The sequence below is a fragment of the Patagioenas fasciata genome, chromosome 3, assembly GCF_037038585.1.
Source record: "Patagioenas fasciata isolate bPatFas1 chromosome 3, bPatFas1.hap1, whole genome shotgun sequence".
NCBI lineage: Eukaryota > Metazoa > Chordata > Aves > Columbiformes > Columbidae > Patagioenas > Patagioenas fasciata.
The window spans coordinates 49725380-49749474 of record NC_092522.1 but is presented as its reverse complement, the minus strand read 5'-3'; the positions used below and the strand labels follow the sequence as shown (position 1 = coordinate 49749474).

The 24095-nt window shown below is 43.8% G+C and overlaps 1 protein-coding gene across 2 annotated transcripts in view; it reads right to left on the bottom strand.

The window, feature by feature from the left end:
• The window catches only part of CAPN9 (calpain 9), a 29575-nt gene extending 6152 nt beyond the window's left edge, over positions 1–23423 (bottom strand). The window contains exons 1-17 of one of the 2 annotated variants that reach the window (XM_071806327.1): positions 23345–23423; positions 23038–23266; positions 17950–18019; positions 17370–17488; positions 16629–16762; positions 15871–16039; positions 14236–14319; positions 13897–13982; positions 12011–12088; positions 7744–7904; positions 6877–7034; positions 6023–6231; positions 5334–5370; positions 3837–3917; positions 3289–3346; positions 2679–2743; positions 276–344 (exon numbers count right to left, since the gene is read on the bottom strand). In XM_071806327.1, coding sequence (XP_071662428.1) covers positions 276–344; positions 2679–2743; positions 3289–3346; positions 3837–3917; positions 5334–5370; positions 6023–6231; positions 6877–7034; positions 7744–7904; positions 12011–12088; positions 13897–13982; positions 14236–14319; positions 15871–16039; positions 16629–16762; positions 17370–17488; positions 17950–18019; positions 23038–23250 — 1791 coding nt within the window. In that variant the 5' untranslated portion in view covers positions 23251–23266; positions 23345–23423. Of the gene's footprint in view, positions 1–275; positions 345–2678; positions 2744–3288; positions 3347–3836; positions 3918–5333; positions 5371–6022; positions 6232–6876; positions 7035–7743; positions 7905–12010; positions 12089–13896; positions 13983–14235; positions 14320–15870; positions 16040–16628; positions 16763–17369; positions 17489–17949; positions 18020–23037; positions 23274–23344 lie in introns of those variants that run through there. The other variant, XM_065834026.2, reaches the window with a different exon arrangement.
• Between the last annotated feature and the right edge of the window lie 672 nt (positions 23424–24095).

Sequence of the window (24095 nt, the reverse complement as noted above, 5' to 3'; positions counted from 1 at the left end):
TGCCCATTGCATTCTTTATCCCAAACATAGTTGATTTGCTTACCAAAAAAATCTCTGTTAGTTCCAGAAAACCATTATGGTTTAGCATCATGGAAAACTGAGAGTGTCTCTGACCATCCAAAACAAGCCCCCGTACTTTTAAAACATTTGGTTTGAGTTTAACTTTGTGGCTTGTAAACACTCCTGTCTCCATTTTTGTCTGTGCATACATAATAAAATATGCAGGAAATAGCTAACAAAATGGAGAAACAAATACAACTAATAATGTCACCTACTATCCATTTCTTCATTTTTTCCCAGAATACTGTGAACTCATTAAATTCCAGTTTCCCGTTGCCACTGGTCTGGTAATCTGAATTAAGGAAAAGGATTTGTTACACAAAGGTCCAAATTCTGTCTGAATTTATGTGCACTGTTCCTTTAAGCAGAAAACATATTGCCTGGGAAGTCAATGGTGCTGCTGAAACTGATACTGGGATTTCTGAGGAGGTGGAGGTAGCTCCAGCAGCTACAGTCGTGGCTGTGGCTGTGACACTTGAGGAACATTATGTGGTATAAAAACACAGCTGAGCAATGCAGGCTCCGCAGGAGAAAGACAAATTGTTCTGAGGCAAGAACAGCTTTGGATGTGAATGGGATATAAATGATTCAGACAATTAAGTTACCTGATTAAAACAAATTGCTACTTGAAGGACTAAGTTAACCAATGTGCTATAGAGACCAGGCTCTGTTGCAATGGCTCAACCAAAATTAATGGTAGTTGTGTGGTGAGGCTGGCAAAATCTGGTCCTTATGGTCTGAAAAAAATGTCTGTGTAGCAGTTCTGAGAGGCAGTCATTAGATGTGCCTGGCCTTCCCTCTGCCTGAAGTGTGAGGGTCTTTATACTTATTTTACTGAATTACAAATGTTGCTCAAGCACAGCTCGCTTGGAAGGATGGGGCACTTGCTCCAAAATGCTAAATAAGGAATGGGCCCTTTCCATCCATTCCCCTTCCCTTTTCCATCTTACTTGTCAGGACAAAGCCCTTGCTCAGATGGACACTAGCTCAGCAAGGATTCACAAAGGTCAAAATATGCCAAGCAGGGTCTAGCTAATGCCTGCTGTTATTTAAGCATCTACACTGGTGACATTATTGAGGGCACCCACAGATCTCAAGGACATTACCACTCCTGTAAAAAGTTGGTCTTTTTACTCAACCAGGTTCTTCTTCCTGAGGTCATGTAGAACTCTCTTCTCCCTCCACACTGGCACATGGTCACTGTAGCCAGGAAACTGGTGGCATATGATATGGAGAGGACTTGGCCAGTGTTGACTCGAGTTTGCATTCGTATCATTTTCTCCTCCATTGTGCTCCAAATACCATGATCAGAGTAGGATGATTATGTCTGCATTGCTTGTGCCTCCAAAGCAGATGAAGAGATGTCTTCCCATTTATTCAACACTATGTAGATTTACTTGGAAGCATTGCAAATCATGGAAACTATTTAGTTACATCCTAAATAGTAAACGTAGGACTGGTGCCATGCTCCTGGGTTGAGTGCAGACCCTGGCTCTGTCCCAATACCATGTAAGGATGAGATGTGAACATGGACCAGCTCCATACTGAAGCTTGGTTTTTAAGAGAGGAAATTCAGGGCTGGTCCTCTGTTTCTCATTGCAGATGCAATGAGTTGACTGATCTACACTGAATTTTAACATTGTGGACATAGCTTTAGCAGGATAAATTTTTGTCTCTTTTGGTTTTCTGAAATATTTGAGAGGATGTTACCTCTGTCATGGACTGAAGTAATAAAAGCAAAAGATAGGAACTTCTTGGCTGAACAAGCAAGACATAGATGAAATATTAGATACCTGCCTTATCAGGACTGTATCTGTTTTGTCTCACGTGTAACAAAATTGTCTGTCAGGGAAGGATGCTGCAAAAAACAATTCTACCTGAGGAGAAGCCGGGCTAAGCAAACTGAACAGGCACCACAACATTGCAAATGACCAATTTGGTGGGGAAGTACCAGTGCTGTGATTCATCTCATCTAATGTCTGAGCAGTCATTTAGCACCCCTCACAGTTAAGCACATCCAGAACCAGCATAATTACACCATCCTTTTGCTGTCTACAAAGGAAGTCTGGAAAGCTAGCTTAGATGTAGACACCTACACCAAAAATGCCTAAATTTGGACAGGCAACTCTCGCCCACAAGTCTGCTTCCTGGAGTTCCAGGATCTAGCTGAAGGACCAGATTTTCCAGATTTTTGTCTGTTTGTGAAAAAACCCCACAGCTTTGATACCAGTAATTTTCAGCACTCTGCTGATCCTTAATTTCTGACCCATTGCTTGCATGCACAACTCTGATGTATTTAACCCTACAGACAACAGAATTTTCTTAAGTTACCTTTTCTAGGCCCTTTGAGAGTAAATTTGAGATTTACTTTTACAAGTGCTCAGCAATAAAGCATCTTCCTCTAAGTCTGCAGTAGAAAATCATCTGTCTTGAAGCTCCTAACCCTAAATGTCTAGATTCACATAATTCACAACTTTCATGTAATTTCTTTTCATTTCTTTGGGTAGTGTTCTGCCATGTCATTACCACATCCTTCTCTGTTATCCATGATAGGCAATGCTATGGACAATTTTACTCAGTATTCATTTAGCCCCACAAGCATTTATTTGAAAGGATACATCCATAAGAGAAATTATATTTCGGCATGAAATTATACTTAAGTTCTTGAATTTTATGTTCTTAGCTGGAAAAAGGACAATAATAAGAAAAAAAAAGTCATTAGGCAAGTCTACCTTTTATAAGCTGAAAATAGGATTTCATAAGCAGAGATAGTTGGCTCTTAGTCATCATTGTGGGAGGACCTGTGCACCGGAACATTAAGACTGTCCTCACTATAGAGAAGCTGTAGCCCAGACAGAGGAGGTATTTACTGAAGACATGGCAGGAAATACTGTCCTTGTTTCATAAATCAGGATATGAGGTATGAAGAGTGACAGGTCTCCCGTTGTACAACGGGTCTGTAGCAGTGTCATGGACTATGCCCAGGTCAAGTCCCAGCCCAGTGCTCATTACTCCACAGCAGAGCAGCAGTGCAATGGAGAGTGGGCCTCATGCTGGAGGCAGGGCAAGCTCGTGGTTAGAGATGGTTTCCTGCTTCTGCCTCGGTTGGCTGGAGGACACCAGGCAGGAGTCGTAATATAGCCTTTATTTTTCTATCTGTGAGTGAATTTAATGGCAGCTTTTATGAAGTTCTTTACAGTTCTTAACTTAAAGGCTCTCAGCACTTACTTTTTTTTAATACAGCATTGAGAACATATTCAAGTTCTTCTGCAGAGACCTCCATGTCCTAAAGAAAAAAAAAAAAAGGGCAGCATCTGTTACTCAGCTGTTTCTGTAAACAGACATACCAAAAACCTCAGAAAACACTAACATCACCCATCTGTACTTCATTGCAACTCAGAAAAAGAGAACCATACAAAACCCAGAAAAGGCTAAAAACTAAAGGGCTGGCAAAATAGAAGAGCCCTGCTGTGCGTAAGGTTGTCTGAAGGAGATCTCAAGCAGGAACCATTGATTCAAAGAAAAATAAACTGCAGCTGGACACTGAACTAGGTAGGCTCTCTCAGATCTTTGGTTCTCCTGCTTGCTCACCAGGGACTGCACCTTTCTCCATCTAGACATTATGCATGGTGACATCTGGTGCCCAAACAACACACTACATCTATGTATACCCCTCCCCAAACCAAACATTTTCATTTCACCCGGCCCTGTGTGGGAGTAGAAGTGTCTCCTCTCTTTCTACATCTTGCTATGACCCACAAAGGTTTTGAACTCACCTTTCCTGCAATCTGCTCAAACAGTGCCCGGAACTGCTTTTCTTCTTCAGTTTCCTGTGGGCTTGGTGTTGGGTTTGGAGGCTGCAACATCAACCACACAAGTTATTATAAGAATTGTAAAACATGACATTTCTCCTGCACACAGCCCCTCTGTGCATCAGAGGGCCATAGTACATCTTAAAATAAGGGTACACATGCTCCTGAACATTGCTAGACTGGCGGCCTACCAACCATCTATAATAGCTGCCCAAGGGGATTTTCACCCCTCATTTCCTCACCTGGGCGATGGCGTAGTGTGACATTGCCTTGGCTATCTCAAAACCAAGAGCACTCATCCTGGAAAACACCTCCCCTGCACCACTCTGCTTCCCCAGTCCTTGAACAACCACAGCTCCACTGAGCAATTCCTAGCAGCATCATCCAGGGACCTCTTGCCCCTCTTGAGAGCAAGAACCAGAGTCAGCTGCACTTTGTCACATTACCCAGAGCCATCCTGAGCCTTGGAAGCACTTTCAGCCAGCTGCAGGGGTGTGAATTCCAGGCTTCAGTCTACACTGTTGAGCACAGAGATGCTGCACTGTAGAGACACTGCCATAGTTGGGGTGACCATGTAAAGAGGGAGGAGTTCTTGTGACAAAAAAATGGGGAAAAAAAAAGGCAATGGCATAGGAAGCAAAGAGTCGTGTTTGTTTTCTCTACCGGCAGAAGGTAAAACATGGCTGCCTCACTTCCTTCTGCTCAGGTTTGGATGCAGCCCCTTAGTGGTACTGGGGCAGGTGGACAGATATACTTTGCTACTGATCATGGCCCTCAGATCCCAGAAATGGGATCCCACACTTGTTAGCTGGTCCCTGTAGGAGAGTTTACTAAAGAGGGACACAAGAGATCTTGGCTTAGCTTGTTTCCATGGGAAGGCACACCGCAATCAACAGCTTATTTGCAGGGATACACTTAAACAGGAGCTGACTCAGACTCAGCTGCAAATAGCGCTCAGCAGGCAGACCAGGCCATTCCGAAACAAAAGTAATGTAATTGTTTCAGTAGGCACATGTTTGTATCAAGCATTCTCTCCCAAATCCTGCAAATATTGATAAGTAAAATAAGGATATTTGTAGGAAAAATGAATGTAGGTATGTGGACATTCTCTTGCCTTTTATTTTTTCATAACAAATAGAATTTTAGAAGATGTGAATGGCCATGTGCCTCCTTGATGTTAACAGGTGATCTTTCAGCACACCCGTGGAAGCTGATACCTGCCTCCACTGCTGGCTGATGCCAACTGCCTTGAAGTGGATGCAGAAGCATAACGATTATGATTTTGATTGTTACAGCTCTTTTACCATATTCAGCAGAACTGACTATTACAGTCACATACACAAAGCTGGCAATTGTGTAACATTCCTGTGAAATGAATGTGTTTTAGCCAAAGACAGCAAAAGCAGCATGTACCGGCTTCTGCTGAGCTATTCTCTTGCTGTTTTAACTCTGTAGACTTACCTCAGGGAGATCAATGGCAACGTTTTCATCTAGATCCCTGGAGAAAACAAAACCTCATTTGGTATCTGAAGATATTCAACATCTGCTTGGGGTGGAAACTTGCTCATTACATTTTCCAGAGGTGAATGATAAAACTGCATTTTTTACTGAACAGGTTAAGTTTAGGTAAAATTCATCGGACAATCCGATTTTTGCACTGTTTAAATTTTGGCATAAGCCCTTAAAACAGACTTTAATCAGGACTCAGGGAGGGCACAGCTGTGCATGCTATCTGCTATAGAATTAATCTCAGTCTTTATTCATTGTGAGCACACTTTTTCCTCAATATCCCTTTTAAAATATAAAATGGTCATTTGGACAAACTTTGAGAGGAAACAAACACTGATGCAGTCACAGGTGACAACTGGACATTATCAGGCAGCTGGCAACTCTTCTTTGCCAAGCTTCCAGAGGATTCCCCATGGTAAGCCCTATTTCCCTACATCCTAAACTCCTCTCCAAAAATAGTCAGGTTTAGCGAAAATGGTCAAATGCCGAAAAAAAAACCAACCCAAACCAGAAAAACTAGGCAATTCCTATGCTAGGGCTCTGCCATAGGGCTGGAGATCCCACAGCCGGATCCTCCCAGGGAGCCACTGACCCCACATGTGGGTGAGCGGTGAAGGGCCTGGGACTGACTGCTGACTTACTCAGTGATGGCCTTCTTCTCAGAGAAAATCCTCAGGCAGAAATCTGCCTCTTGGTGCGGCTCAAATGTGGTCGGAATAAGAACGTAATCACCTGGTGGCAGCTTGAATCGGTTGGATACTTCCCTTAAATTAATGTAGGTTTTGCTCCTGGCCTTGGAGGGGTGGTACCTGAAGAAGTCTTTGCCGAGGTGTCCATCTCTGCTGGGGCTCTAAGGGTGGAAATGAAAGCAGTGCTGCACTGGCTGTGGTGTGCTGGGGCCATGCTTGCCCCTTTCCCAGTCATGCAGTCAAACCTTGCTTGGCATAAGTTTGTCCCCTGGCTGTGACCCTGAATCTCATCCCTTTACCTGGATGCTTGCAGCAACCTAGCTCCCACTTGATGGCAATCTTTCTCACCCAGAAGGCAATCTAAGAGTACACTGGAACATTGCCTTCCCACTTAAACATTCCCTGCCATTAAATATCACCATCCCAGATAGGGTGTCACAGAGTGGTGACAACAGATTTGACACCCCCAGCATCACTCATGGACAGGCACCTCTGTGTGTGATGAGCCCCAAGAGGGTCGAAAGGATCAACATCCCATCCCCGGGAGCCAGGCAGAGGATGATAGAATCATGGGGCCGAGGAGTCTGTCCTGGGAACCCATGGCCACACAGGGACTCCTAAATCCTCCTCTGAGAGGACTCCAACCCAACCAAGTCAAAATTCTCGATGGGCCTTGGTGTAACTGAGAAAATTATTTTAAAAGGATGGGCCTTAAAAATATGTGATGACTGGCAGGGGTACAAAACCAGAGAAAGATGCTGTTACTGGTAGTGTGGTTGCTGCATGCTATAAAAGCAATAGAGTACCTCATAAATAGAGTAGCCGATGGTTAGCATTTCAGCACCAAACTTCTTGAGTTTACGGCGATCCTTCTGCATCAGTGCTGCTATGAATGTGCAGTCATCTTGCCCATCGTCTTTCTCTGTCAAACGCAGCTTGATTTGTGGATTTGTCCAGAAAGTCTCTGCCAATGTAAAGAACACCAGAGAGTTTCTTGCCTCAGGATAATAATACCACCACTACAACTACTTAAAAAAAAAAAAAAAAGAAAGAAAAAAAAAGGACAAAAAAGACATTTAAGCTGAGGTTTTGCTCAAATTCAGTTTTTCCATTAGCTGTCATGGTCATGCTTCTTTCCACTAAGCTCTGCAGAAAATAAGCCAAATCCCAAAGTCCTTCATGGAACTAGGTATAGGAAAGATTTTAGGCCTGATATTTTATTAAGTTACTATGGTTTAAATAAAGTTGTCAGATGGGATTTTGTTAAAAGTACCTAGCTACAATGATCCCATAGTGCTGGTGCCAGTCTGGAGTAACACAGTTCAGATCCATGTGCTACTTCAGAGCCACGTAAACACGCTGGCTGAGCTGGCCTTTTGTCTCATTTTACCCTTACTGCTGCAGTTTAGGTGACTTTTTTTTGAGCTAGTCCTGCTCGTGCAACTGTAAATTAGAGGTAAATCAGATCCAATGAACTTGAGAGCAAAGAAAGCACCTCTTTTACTGCCAAATCTCAAGTGGAACCGTATGAACTTTTGTCCCTTTGGTTGGTTCCTGCTAGCTAAGACTTAGCTGGCCTGGCCTTCACCCACAATTCTGGCTATAGGGTAACAGGAGAGGGTGGGTAAGGACTTCGGTGCCTGCTTCTCATTTTCAAAGCAGTATGTATTTACCTAGAAAATTCCTGCATCCTCCTGCAGTGGATCCCCGTACCCAGCTTCCTTGGTGGATGGTCACCTCCCACTTGTGGGCAGTGCTGTCTTCCAGGGCATCTGGAGTCAGGTTGCAGATCTCAACCTTGTCAAAATGCACTTTGAAGTCTTCAAATTTCATCCTGAGTAAAAGACATGGGAAGGAACAGTCAGTCATTCACTTCAGTGACAGATGCCCTGCAGAAGTGCTTACTTGCCAGTGTCCCAGGACCAGATCTCCAGCTTGTGTGGATCTCCATAGTTTCAGTGACCATGGAGATATGCCGATGTACACCAGGGGAGAAACCAGCTCTTGCTCACTGTGGTATAAACCACAGGCAACCCTATCATCTGGGTCTAATTCTGAGATTTTTTACGCTTTTTACTCAATGACTCCATTGATTTTATTTAGTTGCATTTGAGTATAAGGTGTGAAGAAGTAACGCTGGCACACAACCTACTGTGGAAAGAGGTGTTTCACCTCTGTGTTGCTGGAAAGCCAAAGGATGGCAGTCATCTGTGCAGGAGCCAAATCTGCCTACAAACCGGCTGTCTGGTCAACACTAGCATGACAGTACTACAGGGGAAACATGGTAACAGATTAGTCAAGCCATGGTGTGTCTAGCCTGTCCGCACTGCAGTTAAAGTCATATTTTGGCCTTCTGCTAAGGTGCCTGGGCTCAAGCTGTTCACCCTCCTTTCCTTTATGGGTGCTTGGGACCTTGTCCTAGCAAAAACATACACCAAACATGAGGGACAAACATGTGTTTGGACTTCAGTAACAGCTCCAATCTGCCCTTGAAGGTGGTATGAACACAGCTGCCTGCTACTCTGTCATGTAGATTGAACTATATCTATTTTATGCCCAAGGGGAACACATATTTATGGCGATGGGAAGAAGGAAGCAAATGCCACAATACAGGGGTGTTTTTTTTTTTTTTTTTGCTGGGCTGGGCTTGTTCAACACAGCCTGCTCAGCATGCTGAGAGGCAGATAAACCATGTGATATTATCTAGCAAGTAAAAGGGCAAAAAGATACCAACAGACCTGCTGGCCAAGGAACCTGGTGTTCAGGACTGAAGAAACAGCCAAGAGAAGGGACAGCCAGAGCCAGGCACCCATCTGGCCAAGGTGTGCAGCCCTGGGCAAAGGGAACAGAGCAGGGAAGATTTTTGGCAGGAGCTTGGATAGTGGGCACTGCAAGGACAGGAGGTTCAAATGCCCTAAAACTCAGGGTAGCCTCAGTAGGCTGAACCTCCATCTGTAAAGTGGCAGAGGTGTTAGACCTTCCTGAAGGCAATTTAGCATTCAGATGTGTCCTCTGCTCTGAATGACTATCTCCTCTCTAACATGAACTGAACTCCTCTCTAACATGAATCTTTTTCCTCCAGTGGCTGACATGCCACAACAAAATGGAGTGTCAGGAGAGTAAAAGCTGAGACCACACATTTATCTGTGTCAGCGGCAGACAGGACCCAGCTAGCCCTCTAGGACTAGCCTGTAGCTCACTGGAGACGGCTAGCTCCATTTTTCGGCTGCATAAGAAACAGATATCTGTGGTGGTGTTAATTTACACTTTCTATGGGCCATTTTACAACTTGGCTTTAGTGTGTGAGGAAACAGCAGCGTTTGCTTTCCTGAGCTCTGTCCTCCTCTTTGTTGGCTCTTCCCACATACTGTTAGCCCTAGGCACTGCTAATTCTCACTTTGATGTTCAGTACATGGGAGCAGAAGCAGCATAGCAAAATCTGTCTTTAAGTGGCTCAGTTTCCTGGCCACACTATGCAATTTTGGGCTCTTTGGAAATGTGCTGCAATGCAGATGAAGAAGTTGCACTTTACAGATCAGATTTGGCTCCTAAGAACCAACATCTGTTCTGACTGCCCTAGGGCTGTCCTGGATTTGTACTGGTGAAGGCAAGAGAAGAGTCTGACCCTCTGATTTTAGGAGGAAAGGGACTAGGGTGACATGACACTTACTTTGCTTTAACTGTTCCATAGTTTTTGCCCTAATTTCCCTCCCTGCACTACCCTTTCCCCTAGCTTTCCAGTTCCACCTAGGATGAAACTTAACACAATACATGAGAATAAACAGATACATTTATTTTTGCTCTTCTTCTCCTTCATTTGATAGAAATGAGCCTGGTTTGGAGAAATGACCATTGCTCTTTTTGCAGTCAGCACATGGAACAAGCTGGGTCCAAAACCTGCAGCACAGTTACAGAAGTTGTTCATGAGACCATAGGAGGTTTTCTAGGCTCCTTTTCAGCTTCCAGACGCATTTAAAAACTATGTACAAAGAGCTGACTGACTGTAAAACTTACTATTAATTCTACTTCAGTAGAAACCAGTTATGGTGAACAGGAGAAAAGCCCCATTGCACCTTATGTTATTTGCTAAGCCTGAAGATAATGTGTGTCACAGAGAACACATTTTGAACTCTTGAGGACCTAGCTACTTCACTACTCACTATTTCTAGCAGCAGGTTTCAAAGCACCTCATAAAGATTACCCCAGCTTTCCAGGGAGGCAAGCCAAATCACTACCAGCAGTGGTGAAGAGACCAGTTGAAAGTCCTCAGCTGCAGAAGCAGGAATACAGCTCAGCCTCCATCTCCTCAGGTAAAATAGATCAGCAAGGGCCACAGTAGGAGCAAACTGAAACCTGGAGGGTAACAGCTATGTTCAGCTCTTCCCTCATCTGATCATGTTAATGTCTTCAGGGATACATCACATTCATTGCTCATGCAAAGTCTGTATATGAAGCCTGATGGGGAAACGGTCAAGGTGTGGCTTAGAGGGGGCAAAGGGGCAAACACTCCTTAGGGAAATGCACACTAGCCAAAAAGCATTAAGAAAAGTAAATCAAATGGACTGGGTTTAGCTGGTATCAAACTTGCCTGTCTGGTTTTGGAAGCATTTCGTATCTTCTGCGTATGATTTTTGTCCACTTAAGTCCTTCAGCAAAAATTTCAGACCCAGTGGCTTTTCTTTCTGCTCTGAATGGCTGAGATGCTGGATGAGGAAGGCCAACATTTGTCTGGATATGCTCAACCTCATACATTTTTATTTGCCTTCTGAGGACTTACTTAGCTATCAGCTTAGGTCTGCTGGACAGATGACTTTTTCATTAATATCATGCCTCATTTAATGACTACTTGCACACTTGTATCTTCATTACACAGTCAGGTTTTAAGTCATGCTCTGCACTGAGAGACTTGCTTGAGTAATTTGGGTTCCAGGTCAAGACTTTGCCTCCTTTTCATTCACCCCATAAGCTCCAGATGTCATCAGGTCAAAAAGAGACAAAAATCCCCAAACTACAAAAGCTTTTTGGAAAAACTGGAAATGCCAAATGCATTTGCAATGTCAATAGCAAAATAACTCAAAATATCCTGTGTAAAAATACCAAAGTACTGGATCAGCCACTGGACCTACATCCCCCCAGAGGTATCAAAATTTGGGACAAAATGTTTAGGTGACCTAACGTGCTGCATTGTCTACTTCAAATCACTTTTCAGGCCTAAAGGTGAATTTTGGTTTAACTTGCAGGAAAAATCTGGAATAACCCCACAGTATACTACTCTACATTCACCTCTGTGCAAAAGATGTGAGCATCTGGCCCTAGAAAATGTGACCACACACATTGTCAGTAGCACATAGCAGGATTGATATGGGGGGGAAAGGTACAAGTCAGCCATCTGCTCTGTCTGAGATCATGAATTTGGCAGGAAGAACACTTCACACTTCAAAAGCAATCTCCACCACTTTTTTTTTTTTAATTTGATCTTTTCTTAAACCTTTCCATCATTTCACACATATCTTGGTGTTCTTTTACTTTCTGTAACACATAGTATTGCTTCTCAGGGCTCCCTTCCCTTCCAGTGTATTCCTAGCATCAACCCTGAAGGCATTTCATGGGTGATAGAGTGCAATACAATGCTCCCTTCTGCTAAGCCTGCCTTTGCTCATGGTGAGGATTTAAAGGGTGTTACATTCATGGCAGACACACAGTATTTGAAATATGCTAATGTCATTAACTAAGCTGACTTTTAAAAATGTTTTTGTTATTAAAATAGACGTGTGTACACACAAAAAAACCCACAGAAAACCAAGTGAGTGTTTTGCCTGCACTGTCCCAGGAGGAAACCGAACATTTCCTCACTCAGAGATTTCTCTTTTATCATTCATTTTGGCCACTTGCATCTTGATTTCTGAGTAGAGACACACACTGCAATATCCTGCAGCTTACCAGAACTCTCCATCATCCAGTGCTGCCTGAGATAGGCGTTTCTGCTCCGATGGGCTGACCAAACGCCATTCCGGAGAGCTGCAAGAGAACAAAGACAAGCTTTACTACGAGTATGTGGCAATTAATTTTCCCTGGCTCAGAATGACTGGTTGGACACAGCAGCAGGCTGTTCTTATTCCAGATGTGTTTTATCTGAGCAGCACACACAAACACAAATGTCTTTAGGATGTTTCCTGAACCCTGCTGTCACTCCACGTGGTAGGAGAGACCCAACTAATGTAGCTGGAAGCAGGACAGGGCCCAAGATCCCAAAGCTTCTCCACAGCATGTCTGTGTGACATATTCCCTGCACTCAGAGCTGGGATTGCTGCCTTGTGTTGAGGCTGGGTATAATAGGCCTACCAGTAAGCCTCAAGATTTCGGTAGATCACATCCCTCCTTAAATCTGTTTTTCTTCTGTAGCACCATCTCCTCTTTTAGGTTTGTCAGTAATTTAGGGACAGACAGCCCTCCAAAATTGCGTCAATGGGAACCAAACAGGCTCCTTGGCCTGTACAGAGAGATTTGCTGAAGAAACTGGGGTTCCAGGTAAAGTCTTTGCCTTCTTTGCATTCTACCCTAACAGTTCCAGCTGTAGTAGGTGATAACCAAACAAAAACCTGCTAAAGCTTTTTGGTAAAACTGGAAATGCTCTACTGCATTTCCAATCTGACACAATAAACATGGACTAGCAGACACCTTGTGTTGAGGTTTTTAATTCCAGGAACCACCACAAAATGTTAATACAGATTCCTGTATTGACCTGCAAGTCCCTCTGTATCTTGAACTCCAGAGAACCTCCCAAGAGCACCACCAGAGCTCTGATTTGCAAAGACAGCCTTTTCAATAAGCAGCCTGAATTGCCAGATGCCTGTCCTAACCTTAACCTCTCCATTTTTTTTTAGATTTAATCACTCATTATAAATGCCAATTATCCACATTTTTCTTTTTCAAGATAACAAAGGATCCCAGGTGACATGGAAATATTTCGTTTATTCCTATGTCATGTTAAGGACAGGGATATTCAAAGTGGTCCTACAGATGACTGTGTGTCTCAGCAATTGTAAAGGTCCAGCCATGTTATGGCTCTATATCTGTGTGAATAAGAAAAGCTTAGTAGAAGAACGTGAAACAAAAAATGAAGCCATGCATATATGCAAAATTACGTATTTAAACGTGTAGGTTGGGGGGAAACATAGTGTTGTTTTTTACTATACATTTTTTTCTTTTTGTATTTTTTGCACTGCATTTACCTTCCTTTGGTAGTAAAACCAGACTGCTTTTCAAACCAATCCTGATGTGTTTTTGTGTCCTTCCACAACTTTGGTGTATACAATATGAAGAGGGTCTCATCTAACAGTCATATATAACCTGCAAGGTTACTGCCCGTTCCTGATATGTTTAGAAACCCAGAAGAGTAAATGCAACTAGACACTCATAAGCTACATGGGGTAATACAATATTTGTTTTGAGCTTATCTGAAGTAGGACAAAGAATGGGTGCTGTTTTACAAGTACTACAGCAAGAGGCTTGCAGAAAAATTTAAAAACCACCAAATTGATAATTTTTCCAATTGGGAGTGTCTTAAAATTAACTTAGTCCATTTTTATTAATGAATGATTTTTGCTAATGCTAGATTTTGGGGGCTAAATAATCTTGACAGTGCCCCCTTAATTGAGTAGCTTTGAAAATACCAAGGGTGAGGTCTAGTATGGCACTAACACTGTTACGCATGTGTAAACCCTTGATTTAGTGTTCTGCAGAATAGGTGGGGCTTCAGGAAGCTGTGGAGCAGCAGCTGGGATTTGGCCTTTGCAAGGCCAGCATGTATAGGACAGAACACACACTTGTCACTCCAAGGGCCATTCCACTCGACCTGTCCCCAAGGATTCCTTATCCTTATGAGCTGCACTTTTTGTCCTCGATAGCGCACCTGGGGAAGAAGCAAAATAGAGGAAATACCAAGTGTCAGTAACTGGGAAGCAGTTCTTCTCCAGGTTGCAAAGGCTGGGCAAGCTGCTGTAACAGCTGGGCAAAAGGTACGGACTGCGACAGGAGATATGGGAGGGAAGGATGGGTGGGAATTTGGGTAACTTCCCCAGGATAACTCCCCACATCACCTGAGGTTGGGGGACCCTCCCTTATCTTTTCCCCTGGTCTCTTCTTGCCTGTGCTGCTAAACATACCTCATCAATGCCAGTCACGGAGTAAGCATGGCCCTTTACAAGGCCAAAGGGGGTTCTGGCTTCTGACTCGGCAGCACTGCTGGTCTGAAATATGGGAAAAAAGATGTTAATCTCTCTCTTCAGAGAGAGATCACAAGTGGTGCCACCTGGTCCTTTCCAAGCATCACGTGGGAGGTCAGTGGGTAACCAGTATTATGAACAGGGAACTTGTATTTCTGCCTGATGCAGACAGTGATGATGCAGTTGTGCCCTTCGAGGAAAGGATTTTTTCTTTTAGCATTGTTCACTCAGAGGGAAAATAAGGTGTTTCCAGGCTGAAATAACTTCTTTGCTCCTGTGATTTTGTATTATCATCATTTACATTTACAGGATCTCAATCTAAACTGCTATTCAAATGTGAAATGGGTGCCATTCAAATGGGAAAAGGTACTCTCAGACTGAGATCAGATGTTGATATGGTTTCATTTCTTGTTAGAAGACATTGATGAAGCAGTGATAGCAGTGAAGGGTCCCATCAGTCAGCTGAGTATCACATTGTCTCTCTAGTTTAATAAATACTTAATTAGTCTTTGCAAGCAGCAAAGCTTCATCAGGAGAGAATGGGAAGCTCAAATCAGAAAACACTGAACCCAAAGTTGAGGGCACAGTCTTGAGTAAAAGAGAGAGCTTGTGGAAAAGCCCTGCTCAGGTAGGCAGTGGGTTTCAGACAACAGGTCTCCTTCAGCCTGGCCAAATGTTCAACAATCAGTCTCTTGAGTAGAGGACACACAAAAGCCTCCCACCTTCTACCCCAGCCTGGGCAATTCTTTTGCTTTTGTTACAAACTGCCTGAAAGGGAAATGAAACATTCTGTTCTTGGTGGGATTTTTCATTTGCTCTGAAACCTTTTTCCCCAGCTGCTCATGCTGCTGGAGAAACCTGGCACACTTTTGTTCCTGAACCACCTTTCCCACTGAGCACAGTGAATAAGGAACAGCAACAGTGCTTTCACTCTTTCTTTTGAGCAGCTCAAGCATTTTTTCACCAGAAAGCCAAGGGTACATGGGCAGCTCCTTTCACCCTGGGTCAGACACACTGGCAGAGCAGTGTAAGTAACCTGTGCAGGTGCTACCCACTGGCAACATTTTCTCTGGGAAAGGTGGAGGTTTCAGTCTCTGGAGGGATAAACCTGACATACTCTGAGCCCCAGCCCTTGTTTACAAACACGCCGATTCTGAAAATTGTTTTGAGTCCCTCAGGTCCCCACAGATGGTGTTACAGAATTCTGTGCTGAAAAAAAATCAATTTTATAGTCTCTGGAACCAGTAAGTCCTCAAAAACTATGATAAATTTTAATGTTAAGTGATCAAATAGGCCAGGAAATCAATTCACTCTCACTGTGTGCTCATACTTGTGTCATTTTTGCCTTAAATACAGTGGCCATCACCTGCTGCAAGTGGTGAATCTTCTTATTTTAAGCAAGTGTACTAAGGACTACATTGATTTCACATATCTATTAGTTCACAGCTGTTATTTGCAGAGTTAAGTGCATATCCATCTACTTGTCATTCATTTAACCAGTCTTAAAAAGTAGGTTTTTTTAACACAGAAACCACAAAACTAAATGGAAAAATTCAGACCCGGTTTCTTACTTACATCAATAGAGCAGCCCACCATTGAGCACCTTTTCAGAGCTTTCTCTAGGATTTCATAGAAATTGTCAGGAGCCTTTTTGACCTCATACATTTCTCCTACGCCCCCTGTGAAATCCTCCATGGCTTCTATTGTACTGCCTCCTTTCAGAGCCTCGTAGCTGCCGTTCAGCCTGGAAAACACATGCTGACTGTGAGACATCCTTTCAAAACTTTGAAGATACCCATGTTCGATAACTTTCTCACACATGTGTGAAATTGCAGCAATGGAACTGAACTCAAAAGAAGTATCCGAGAATGTACCCAGGATATATTGGGATCATTCTGCTTTCCTTTTTAATTGCATTTTTAATTTATTAATTTCTCCGTATCCTCAAAGCCTGGGGCTTTTCTTTCTTTAGTGCCAGTTGTCAGGTTGGCAAGGACTGAATATCACTGCCTGTCAGTAGCTTGCTACCTGCTGAATTATATTAAAATACACAGTTAGCCAGAATCATCAATTGAGGTCTCAGCAGAGACACAAATGGCAGGATTCAGGCTTTGATCCAACTCTGTTGCTATCAGCTAGGGTTGTATCTAACAATGTGCTGGAAGCTGGACATAACGTCTTTAGATCAGGGCAGCAGCAAATGCAAAAAACCCCACCACAAACAACAAAAAATACTGGATAGAAGCTGCTCACTTGAGTTGTGAATAATGCATGTACACATTGTGAATAATGTATGTACAAATAGCAAATCATGTATGTGCAATGAGACTTACTTGGCATAGGCTTTCTCTAGTAAAGCACTCCAGAATTCATTGCGTTCAGCTGAGTGCAGGAAAACCAGCCGGCCATTGAAGGTGGGTAATCGGTCATCAATCACAACATCCAGCCATTCGTTGTGCTGCCAAAACTATTTAGAAAGGATGTGGCATGAATTTGCTGACAGCATGTCATTTCCTGAAGGTAGGACTCTGTTGTCCCAGCACTTCTAATTGTAAGTTAGTGACTATCACAGGCTTGATTAGAAGTCATGTGTAAATCATTCTTTCCCACTGTACCATGAGAAGCTGCTCTGAAGGAAGCATAGTATATCTTAAGAAAAGACTAAGATTAAAAATGTAGAGCTGTACTGTAGCTCCTTGTCTGGATAATGTCACTCACATAGCTACAGAATTGGTCACCATGTGGTTCAAGACACCTTTAAGACATACATGGATTACAGATTCTGGTCTAGCTCCTTTAAGGCCTTACAGCCTAAGTGGGACTTTTGTGCTCAGGAAAATGTGAAATGATTTCTAAAGCCTTATATGTCTTCACAGAACAGAAGTGGCTATGTGTGTGCCCGTGGGAAGCTGACATAGCCCTCTAGGTTTTTCCTCAAAACATGAACAACAGTGTAAGCTGTTTTTTCAGTGTCTCCTCTGCAATAACCAGCAAGCCCACTGCAAAATAGACCCTGACATGTAATGACCAACTTCTCAGAAACGTGTTCATGATGTGTCAGGAGTGCATCTTACCTGGAAGTGAAATATTCCAGCATAATCTGGCCCAAAATTTTGATCCAGTGGCACCACTCTTGCTAGTGTTTTTTCATTCAGTGTGAGAGAAGCTATGGCTGCTAATAGCCAACAGTCACCTGTGGATTGAGAAGGAGATAAAAAACCTAATTTTCTTCCCTTCAAGAGGAGAAGAAGCTGGTGTAGAGGCCAGAAGAGATATTACGGCAGTTAGCTGCCACCCCTCTTGAAATCCAAAAGACAGCCCATGTGTCTCCAGGAAGGGTGTCCCCTGCCTGACAAGGGCACACTGTGCTGCAATTTGGAGGTGCTGGTGGACAAAAGGCTCCCTGGGTTCACAGTACCCTCGTGTGGGGATGCTGCCCTGATCTTGAATCCCACTGCACCAGGATGATCCCTGGCATGGATGGGAGGGTGCTACCAAAGAGGTGGCTGTGGGCAAGGCGAGCATGGGCACCACCTTCAGCTTCACTGCTCCCGCCAGTTCAGCAGGGACAACATCTCCTGGCACGTAGGGATGTTCCTGCTGCTCCGTGTGCGGTGTAGGCATGAGTGGGTCCACCCAGGGGGAATCACTCACCAAGGTCCCCCTGGCAAATGTCAGTTCTTGTGGCTCCTCCAAGGATAAACTTGGGGTCTTTGACAATGTCCTGGGAAAGTGGGAGAGAGACACAGAAATTACTAAGAACGTGCCAGGAAAGTATCACATTCACTCTGAGCCCAGACATGCAGCAAGGCGTGTGCCACATGAACTGTATTATCGAAAACTAGGTGGGGAATCTTTGCTAATTAGTTATAATGTAGAGCAATTAAAAAATCAACTATGCTCATTTTTTCATAATTAGTTGGCTGCTAATTAGAGTCTGGCATTCTTTATTCATCTGTAGGCAATTTTTAAAATATCCTAGCACATCCTCTTCCAGAATCTCAATTATATTAGGAGACAACCCTGGCTAAAGTTGTTCATTTGTTTTCTTTTTCCCAATGGCTGGAAAAAAAATAGAATGGGCAATTTACCTTTAAATGCACTATTAAGTCCTTTATTTGTCTGTAGGTAATACCTGGAACATACAGTGTCTGACAACCATGAGACTATTTCCTGCTCAAGTAAGCAAACAATAAAGGTAGACTGCAGCCTTGTTTGTTTTACTGAGTTAGTTTTCAGGAGGAGCTAGGACTACCCACCCTTGTGTGCTCAGATGTCAGAGGACTGGGTGCTCACAGAGGCATTAAAGCAATTCTCAAGCATTCATTTAATTGTTTTAGTTCAATTACTAGCACCACAGCTGGACAGAAGAATGACAGTGGTAAACCGATAAATGTGGTAGGTTTTCCCTTCTTTTCACTTCTTTCCCTTGAATTGTAAATTGAATGCAATTTATTGAAGTGAATAGAAAAGGTAGGAAAAGGGTATCTAATATATTAGTAGAGGAATATGCCTGTAGTTAATCAGTCTGCCGTGATATCTTATTGCATGAAGCAGACCCTACATAAGCAGCAAAAACTTGCAAAAAAAAAAAAAAAAAAAATTAAAAAGGGGAGAAAAAGATGAACACATCCAATTATTTAAGGCCTCTATTTGCCTAGAAGGAAACTGTGTTGCTTTTGGTTCGTATCCGTATATTTTGTGAGACCATCAGGGCAGGATAATGGCAGTTTTGTTGAGCTTCCTGCTTCTGAAGCATCTGCTGTCGGCCACCACTGGAGGCAGGACATGGTCCTCGCTGAACCCACACTTGCTCCTGTGAAGCTCACCCTGCAGAGGCAATATTCAGGAGGAAACTGATTTGCATGCTTTTTGTTTGCCTTTGCTGGGGAGGACGTGGCAGCCAGGTCATGCCTCAGCCACAGGTGCCCCGGGGAGGAGGTACCACAGCACCTTGTGTCCCCAGTGCGTGGAGCAAAGGGAAATCAAACAGCAGCTCCTCCTTACCTGGCCCGCCTGCTTGTTAAATACACCCAGTCTCGTGGGGACTGGGTGTGAGCAATAAAAAATGCAGCTCATTGTCTTTAGACATAAAGATAACATCAGTTGATAAAATAGCTGATCTTTAATAACACGCCTTGTTTCAGCATCACTGCTCTCAGGGAACATAATTCTCGTGGCAAAAGCTGTATTTAACTGTTACCAAGAAACTCTGCGTTAGCAAGGGATGAGATGAAAAACCTTTCCACTGACATGGGTCTGAACATTAGATTCATGGCTCATTGCTTGCTACACAGCTCTATAAGTGATGTGGAAAAATATTTTCTCCCATCTCCTATGTCTAAAGCAAACAAAACATAATTTAAAAAATCAATAAGACAGACTTGAAAGGATTTTGACTGGACTTGTGCCACATTCTCTCCTACACAAAAGAAAATGGCACTCTACAGTTTTTGAGTGGATGTTGTAAAAATAATATTAATTTTAAAGGGATTTTCAGGCTGGATGGTGTAATCATAGAATCACAGAATCATAGAATCATTTTGGTTGGAAGAGATCCTCAAGATCATTGAGTCCAATTATAACCTAACGCTGGCACTACACCATGTCCCTAAAAACCTCATCTATAAGTCTTTTAAACACCTCCAGGACTGATGACTCCACCACTTCCCTGGGCAGCCTGTTCCAATGCCTGACAACCCTTTCCATTAAGAATTTTTTCCTAATATCCAATCTAAACCTCCCCTGGTGCAACTTGAGGTCATTTCCTCTTGTCCTGTCACTTGCTACTTGAGAGGGGAGACCAACACCCTCCACGCTACAACCTACTTCCAGATAGTTATAGACAGCGATAAGGTCTCCCCTCAGCCTCCTTTTCTCCAGGCTAAACAGCTCTCATCAGACTTGTGCTCCAGATCCCTCACGAGTTTTGTTGCCCCCAGGCATGGTGTATCAGGGCTTTTGGCAAAACCATGGATGGATCTCGCATTCACAGCATATAGTAATTGAAGAATTCTCCTGCACAAGGACATTGCCTGTAAGTAGGGACATGCAATCCTCACTGAGATGAAACAAGTTGACCCATGGCTCACCTGATGCTACATCAAACCTGTGTTTCTTTAGACTCAAAGGAAAACAAATTGCATCCCCTGCAACTCTGTCTTGCATTGGTAAAGGGGGTACATGGAGACCTAAGAAAGGCTGAGGGTGAGGCTGTTTAGGTGGCCTTATCTCTGTGATCGCATTTCACTGCCTAGTTCCAGCGTACAGTACCTGTCACACCAGTTGCCAGTGGCTGTTCATATTAGGAGAATTTGAGAATTTCTGTCTTACTTCCTCCTGTAGACTACTGACTCATTTGGTATAGATAAAACACCTTTTTTTTTCTTCATTCTTCAAATTATATGTCTAACTTGCCTACACACTGAGCTGTTAAATTTATCCTGACAGCTGAATTTAAATATAAATTAAGAAAGAATAGAGGGAAGGGAAGGAAAAAGGGGAAATATAATGAGAATGTCTTTTATTCTTCAGATTATTCTAAAATTTTGAAAAGGTACAGTTGCAAAGGTTCAATTTGTAATGTAAAGAGATTGCTACACAAAATCACTAAATATCTTTTTGAATCTTACAATACTTAAGATTTCTGTAGAAAGCCAGATATTCTTCTGGTGCAGATCCATGTAGCTCACTGATTACAGTGGGAGATTTAAAGATCAGGGCTAGCTGAGGGTCTTATTCACGCTGTGTACAAATATGTATACATGCACGTATATGCATGTCAAAATAATAAGAGAGCCTTTGCTACTTTCATTACTAAAGATTAAACTCTAACAGGGTGTGAATCTGAAGACAAACATTATTTGTCTCTGCAACTACCTGCATGTATTGTGCTGCGCTTCATCCAAGGTACTCTAAAACACTGGTAGGAGAGGCAGTGAAAACCAGCCACTGTGAAAAGCAGTTTGAACACTGATACCCTGCAGAGGAGCCGTGCTCTTGTGCTCACCCTCTCCGGCACCACAACTTCACCAGCTGAGCAACGAACCTGCTCCAAGCCTATATCCCACTTGCAGAGTAAAATGTGTTAACTTAAAATGGTGTAACGATGTCCCTATTTTGCTGCTGTTCCTAGTAGATACCAGAGATGAAACTGATTAGCTTAAACGCTGAGGAGCCAGAGAAGAGCATAACTAAAACCCTGTCCTTACACATCCTCTCAGCTTTATTTCTCACTGTGCAGCTCACAGAAGTTCACCGTTTTGCGTGGTGGGAATTGGAGCATAAAGGCAGATCCTGTTTCATGTAACTTGCTCATCCTGGAAATGTTTCCAGCTCAGCATACAAAGATCCTGATGAAAATTGTGACAACTCCAACAGAGACACCACTTTCTGTTGTCCCTTGGTACCGTGCGCAAAGATACAGAAGCTCTCAGCTGGTACTGGTCATGTTTTTACAGTGAAGTCTAACTACTGTGAAGCTCCAAATGGAAAAAAAATACAAACTAGCACCTAATGGCTGGCCAAAAGCTGTTATTTCTGATTGGTGTCAGAACTCGTATTTTTGATGCCCCACGGCACTCCAGAGTCACCGCTCCAGAGTCACTACTCCAAAAGCATCTCAGCCCCATGGCTCCATCCTGTGCTGGGGGACAGCCCCACAGTCCACCTGGCTTGTGGGGCACAGGTAGGCAAGGCAAGACAGCAGTGCCTGCAGAGGCTGCACTTACTATGTGTAGGGATCTCCTGTTTTTTCATAGCTGAAAATTGTCCAGGAGTAATAGCTTTAATGCTCTGTAGTGGCACTATGTTAACTATCAGATGCTGAGGCATTTGAATGCCTGTCACTGTGGATTAAGTTAAGCCAAAATTTAAACACTTCTTTAAGCTTATTTTGTTATTTTTCTCCCTTTGGTATCAGAGTTGCCAAAGGAAAGTTTTCTACTAAGGGAGAAGCTTTCAGACTATGAAGCAAAAGAGAATAAATGTCAGTCATTAGCAAAGCAATGAAATGCAGACACAAATTTTCTGTGGCTATTAGTTACAGAGTTATATGGGGAGAAGGAGCCTGGGGTAATGTTGCATTTGTGATCTGAGGGTATGTGACTAGTGAAGCTTCAGGCTCTCACTGTATTATTAATGATTGTTATGCAAGATGAATTAAGAGATACTCATCAAGCCCTTGGCTACTACTGAATGGCTCAGTAACCATGGCATGTATTCATAATCTCTTGGACCTTCATGATGGAAGTGAGTATGCAAGTATAAGAGGCTCATACTCCAGAAGTTAAAAGATTTAAATTTTTAAAGTTTAACCTTAATTATTAATTTCCTACACTAACAACACTTGACTTTTCTGTAGTTAGAACATAATTATAATGTATTTTACTCTTAAATCCTTGCATGTCCTCTTATTTTCATCTTAAAATTGCTTTTGTTTGGCAATAATATAAGAGAGAAGGCTGATTGCAAGTTGTTTATGCATGTACCTAAATATACATGCATAAAGTGTGGCTATACAATGAGCTACAACTGAAAAATGGGGTGCAGCCTTCCAGCCCTCTCGTCCCATAGCTTGAGCCCTTTGTAGACGACATCCCAACCTCGCACTGCCCTGGAGGTGGGAAGGGTTTCCTCCCGCACTTCGCCTCTCTGAACATGCCATGAGTTTGGTGCAATCCCAAATCGCAGCAGCATCTGACTTTTGGCAGGATGAAACGAGAGAACGCAACACATACTCACCCCGGGCCTCTTCCAGATGAAGGGAATAGGTGGCTTCTCACCAAAGAAGAGAGAGGAGCTGCAGGCAGGGAAATCGGGGTCCTCAAAGAGAACCCCCTTGTGCAGACACTCCCGCTTCAGCTCCTCGTAGGACATCCCCGAGCCCTGGGTGGCCCGGGCAGCCCCGGGCAGCGCCGGTGCCCTCGGCTTCGAGTCTTGGTACAGGTGGGGCATGGCTCCCTCCCACCTGCTAGAGAGAGATCCCAGGAGAGAGGTGGGTGGCAGAAGGGAGGGGAATAAGAAGGCAAAGGAGAGGGGGCAAAAATACCTCTAGTGCCTTGCAAAGGAAAAGGGGGAGGAAAGGAGCAAGGAGCGTGCTGTGGGGAAGGCGATGGTGTCCTCCAGCCCTCCTCTGCTGCACCTCCTCGAACTGCAGGGTGAGTCCAGCTGCTCTGAACAGTGGCAGAGACAAACACCCTGAAAGCAAACAGGGAAGGAGAGTGGCTGGCCCTGGCTACGCTGGAAGTGGGAGCAGCCAGGTGGTGCCCTGTCCTCCCCCAGGGCAGAGCCACCCGGCGGTGAGGGTGTGCGTGGGGCTGGGCACGGCTCCCCAGCAGGGATGGGCCAGCAGGCGGTTTCCACCGTGCTGGGGATGACCTGGAGGCAGGGAACACCCAGCCAGAGCCCTCTGTCACGCAGTGATGGTGAGCCCCAGGGGAAAGGCCATAGCCCCATAGGCGGGAGAGCAGCTGGCATGACTGGTGGCAGGGCCGTCTTGGCAAGCAGGTGTTGTCCCCATCAGATGATGCGCAGGAGGGACATCAGGGCCAAGAGGTGGCATGGGGCTGGGCCACTCTGTGGTGGTGGTCTGGCCACGGGGCAAGGGCTGGGTATGCGCAGGAGGGGTGGAGGTAGCTGGTGGGGAGGGCTCAGGGCAGAACATGTACCAAACAGCAGGGCAAACCTAGGGAAAGTGTCAAAATATGTTACCCTGAGGAGGGACTTTAATGTACCACACACTGAAGGAGTTCTGTGTGCATTACAATACTGAATACCGAATTTTAAGAACAAATACATAC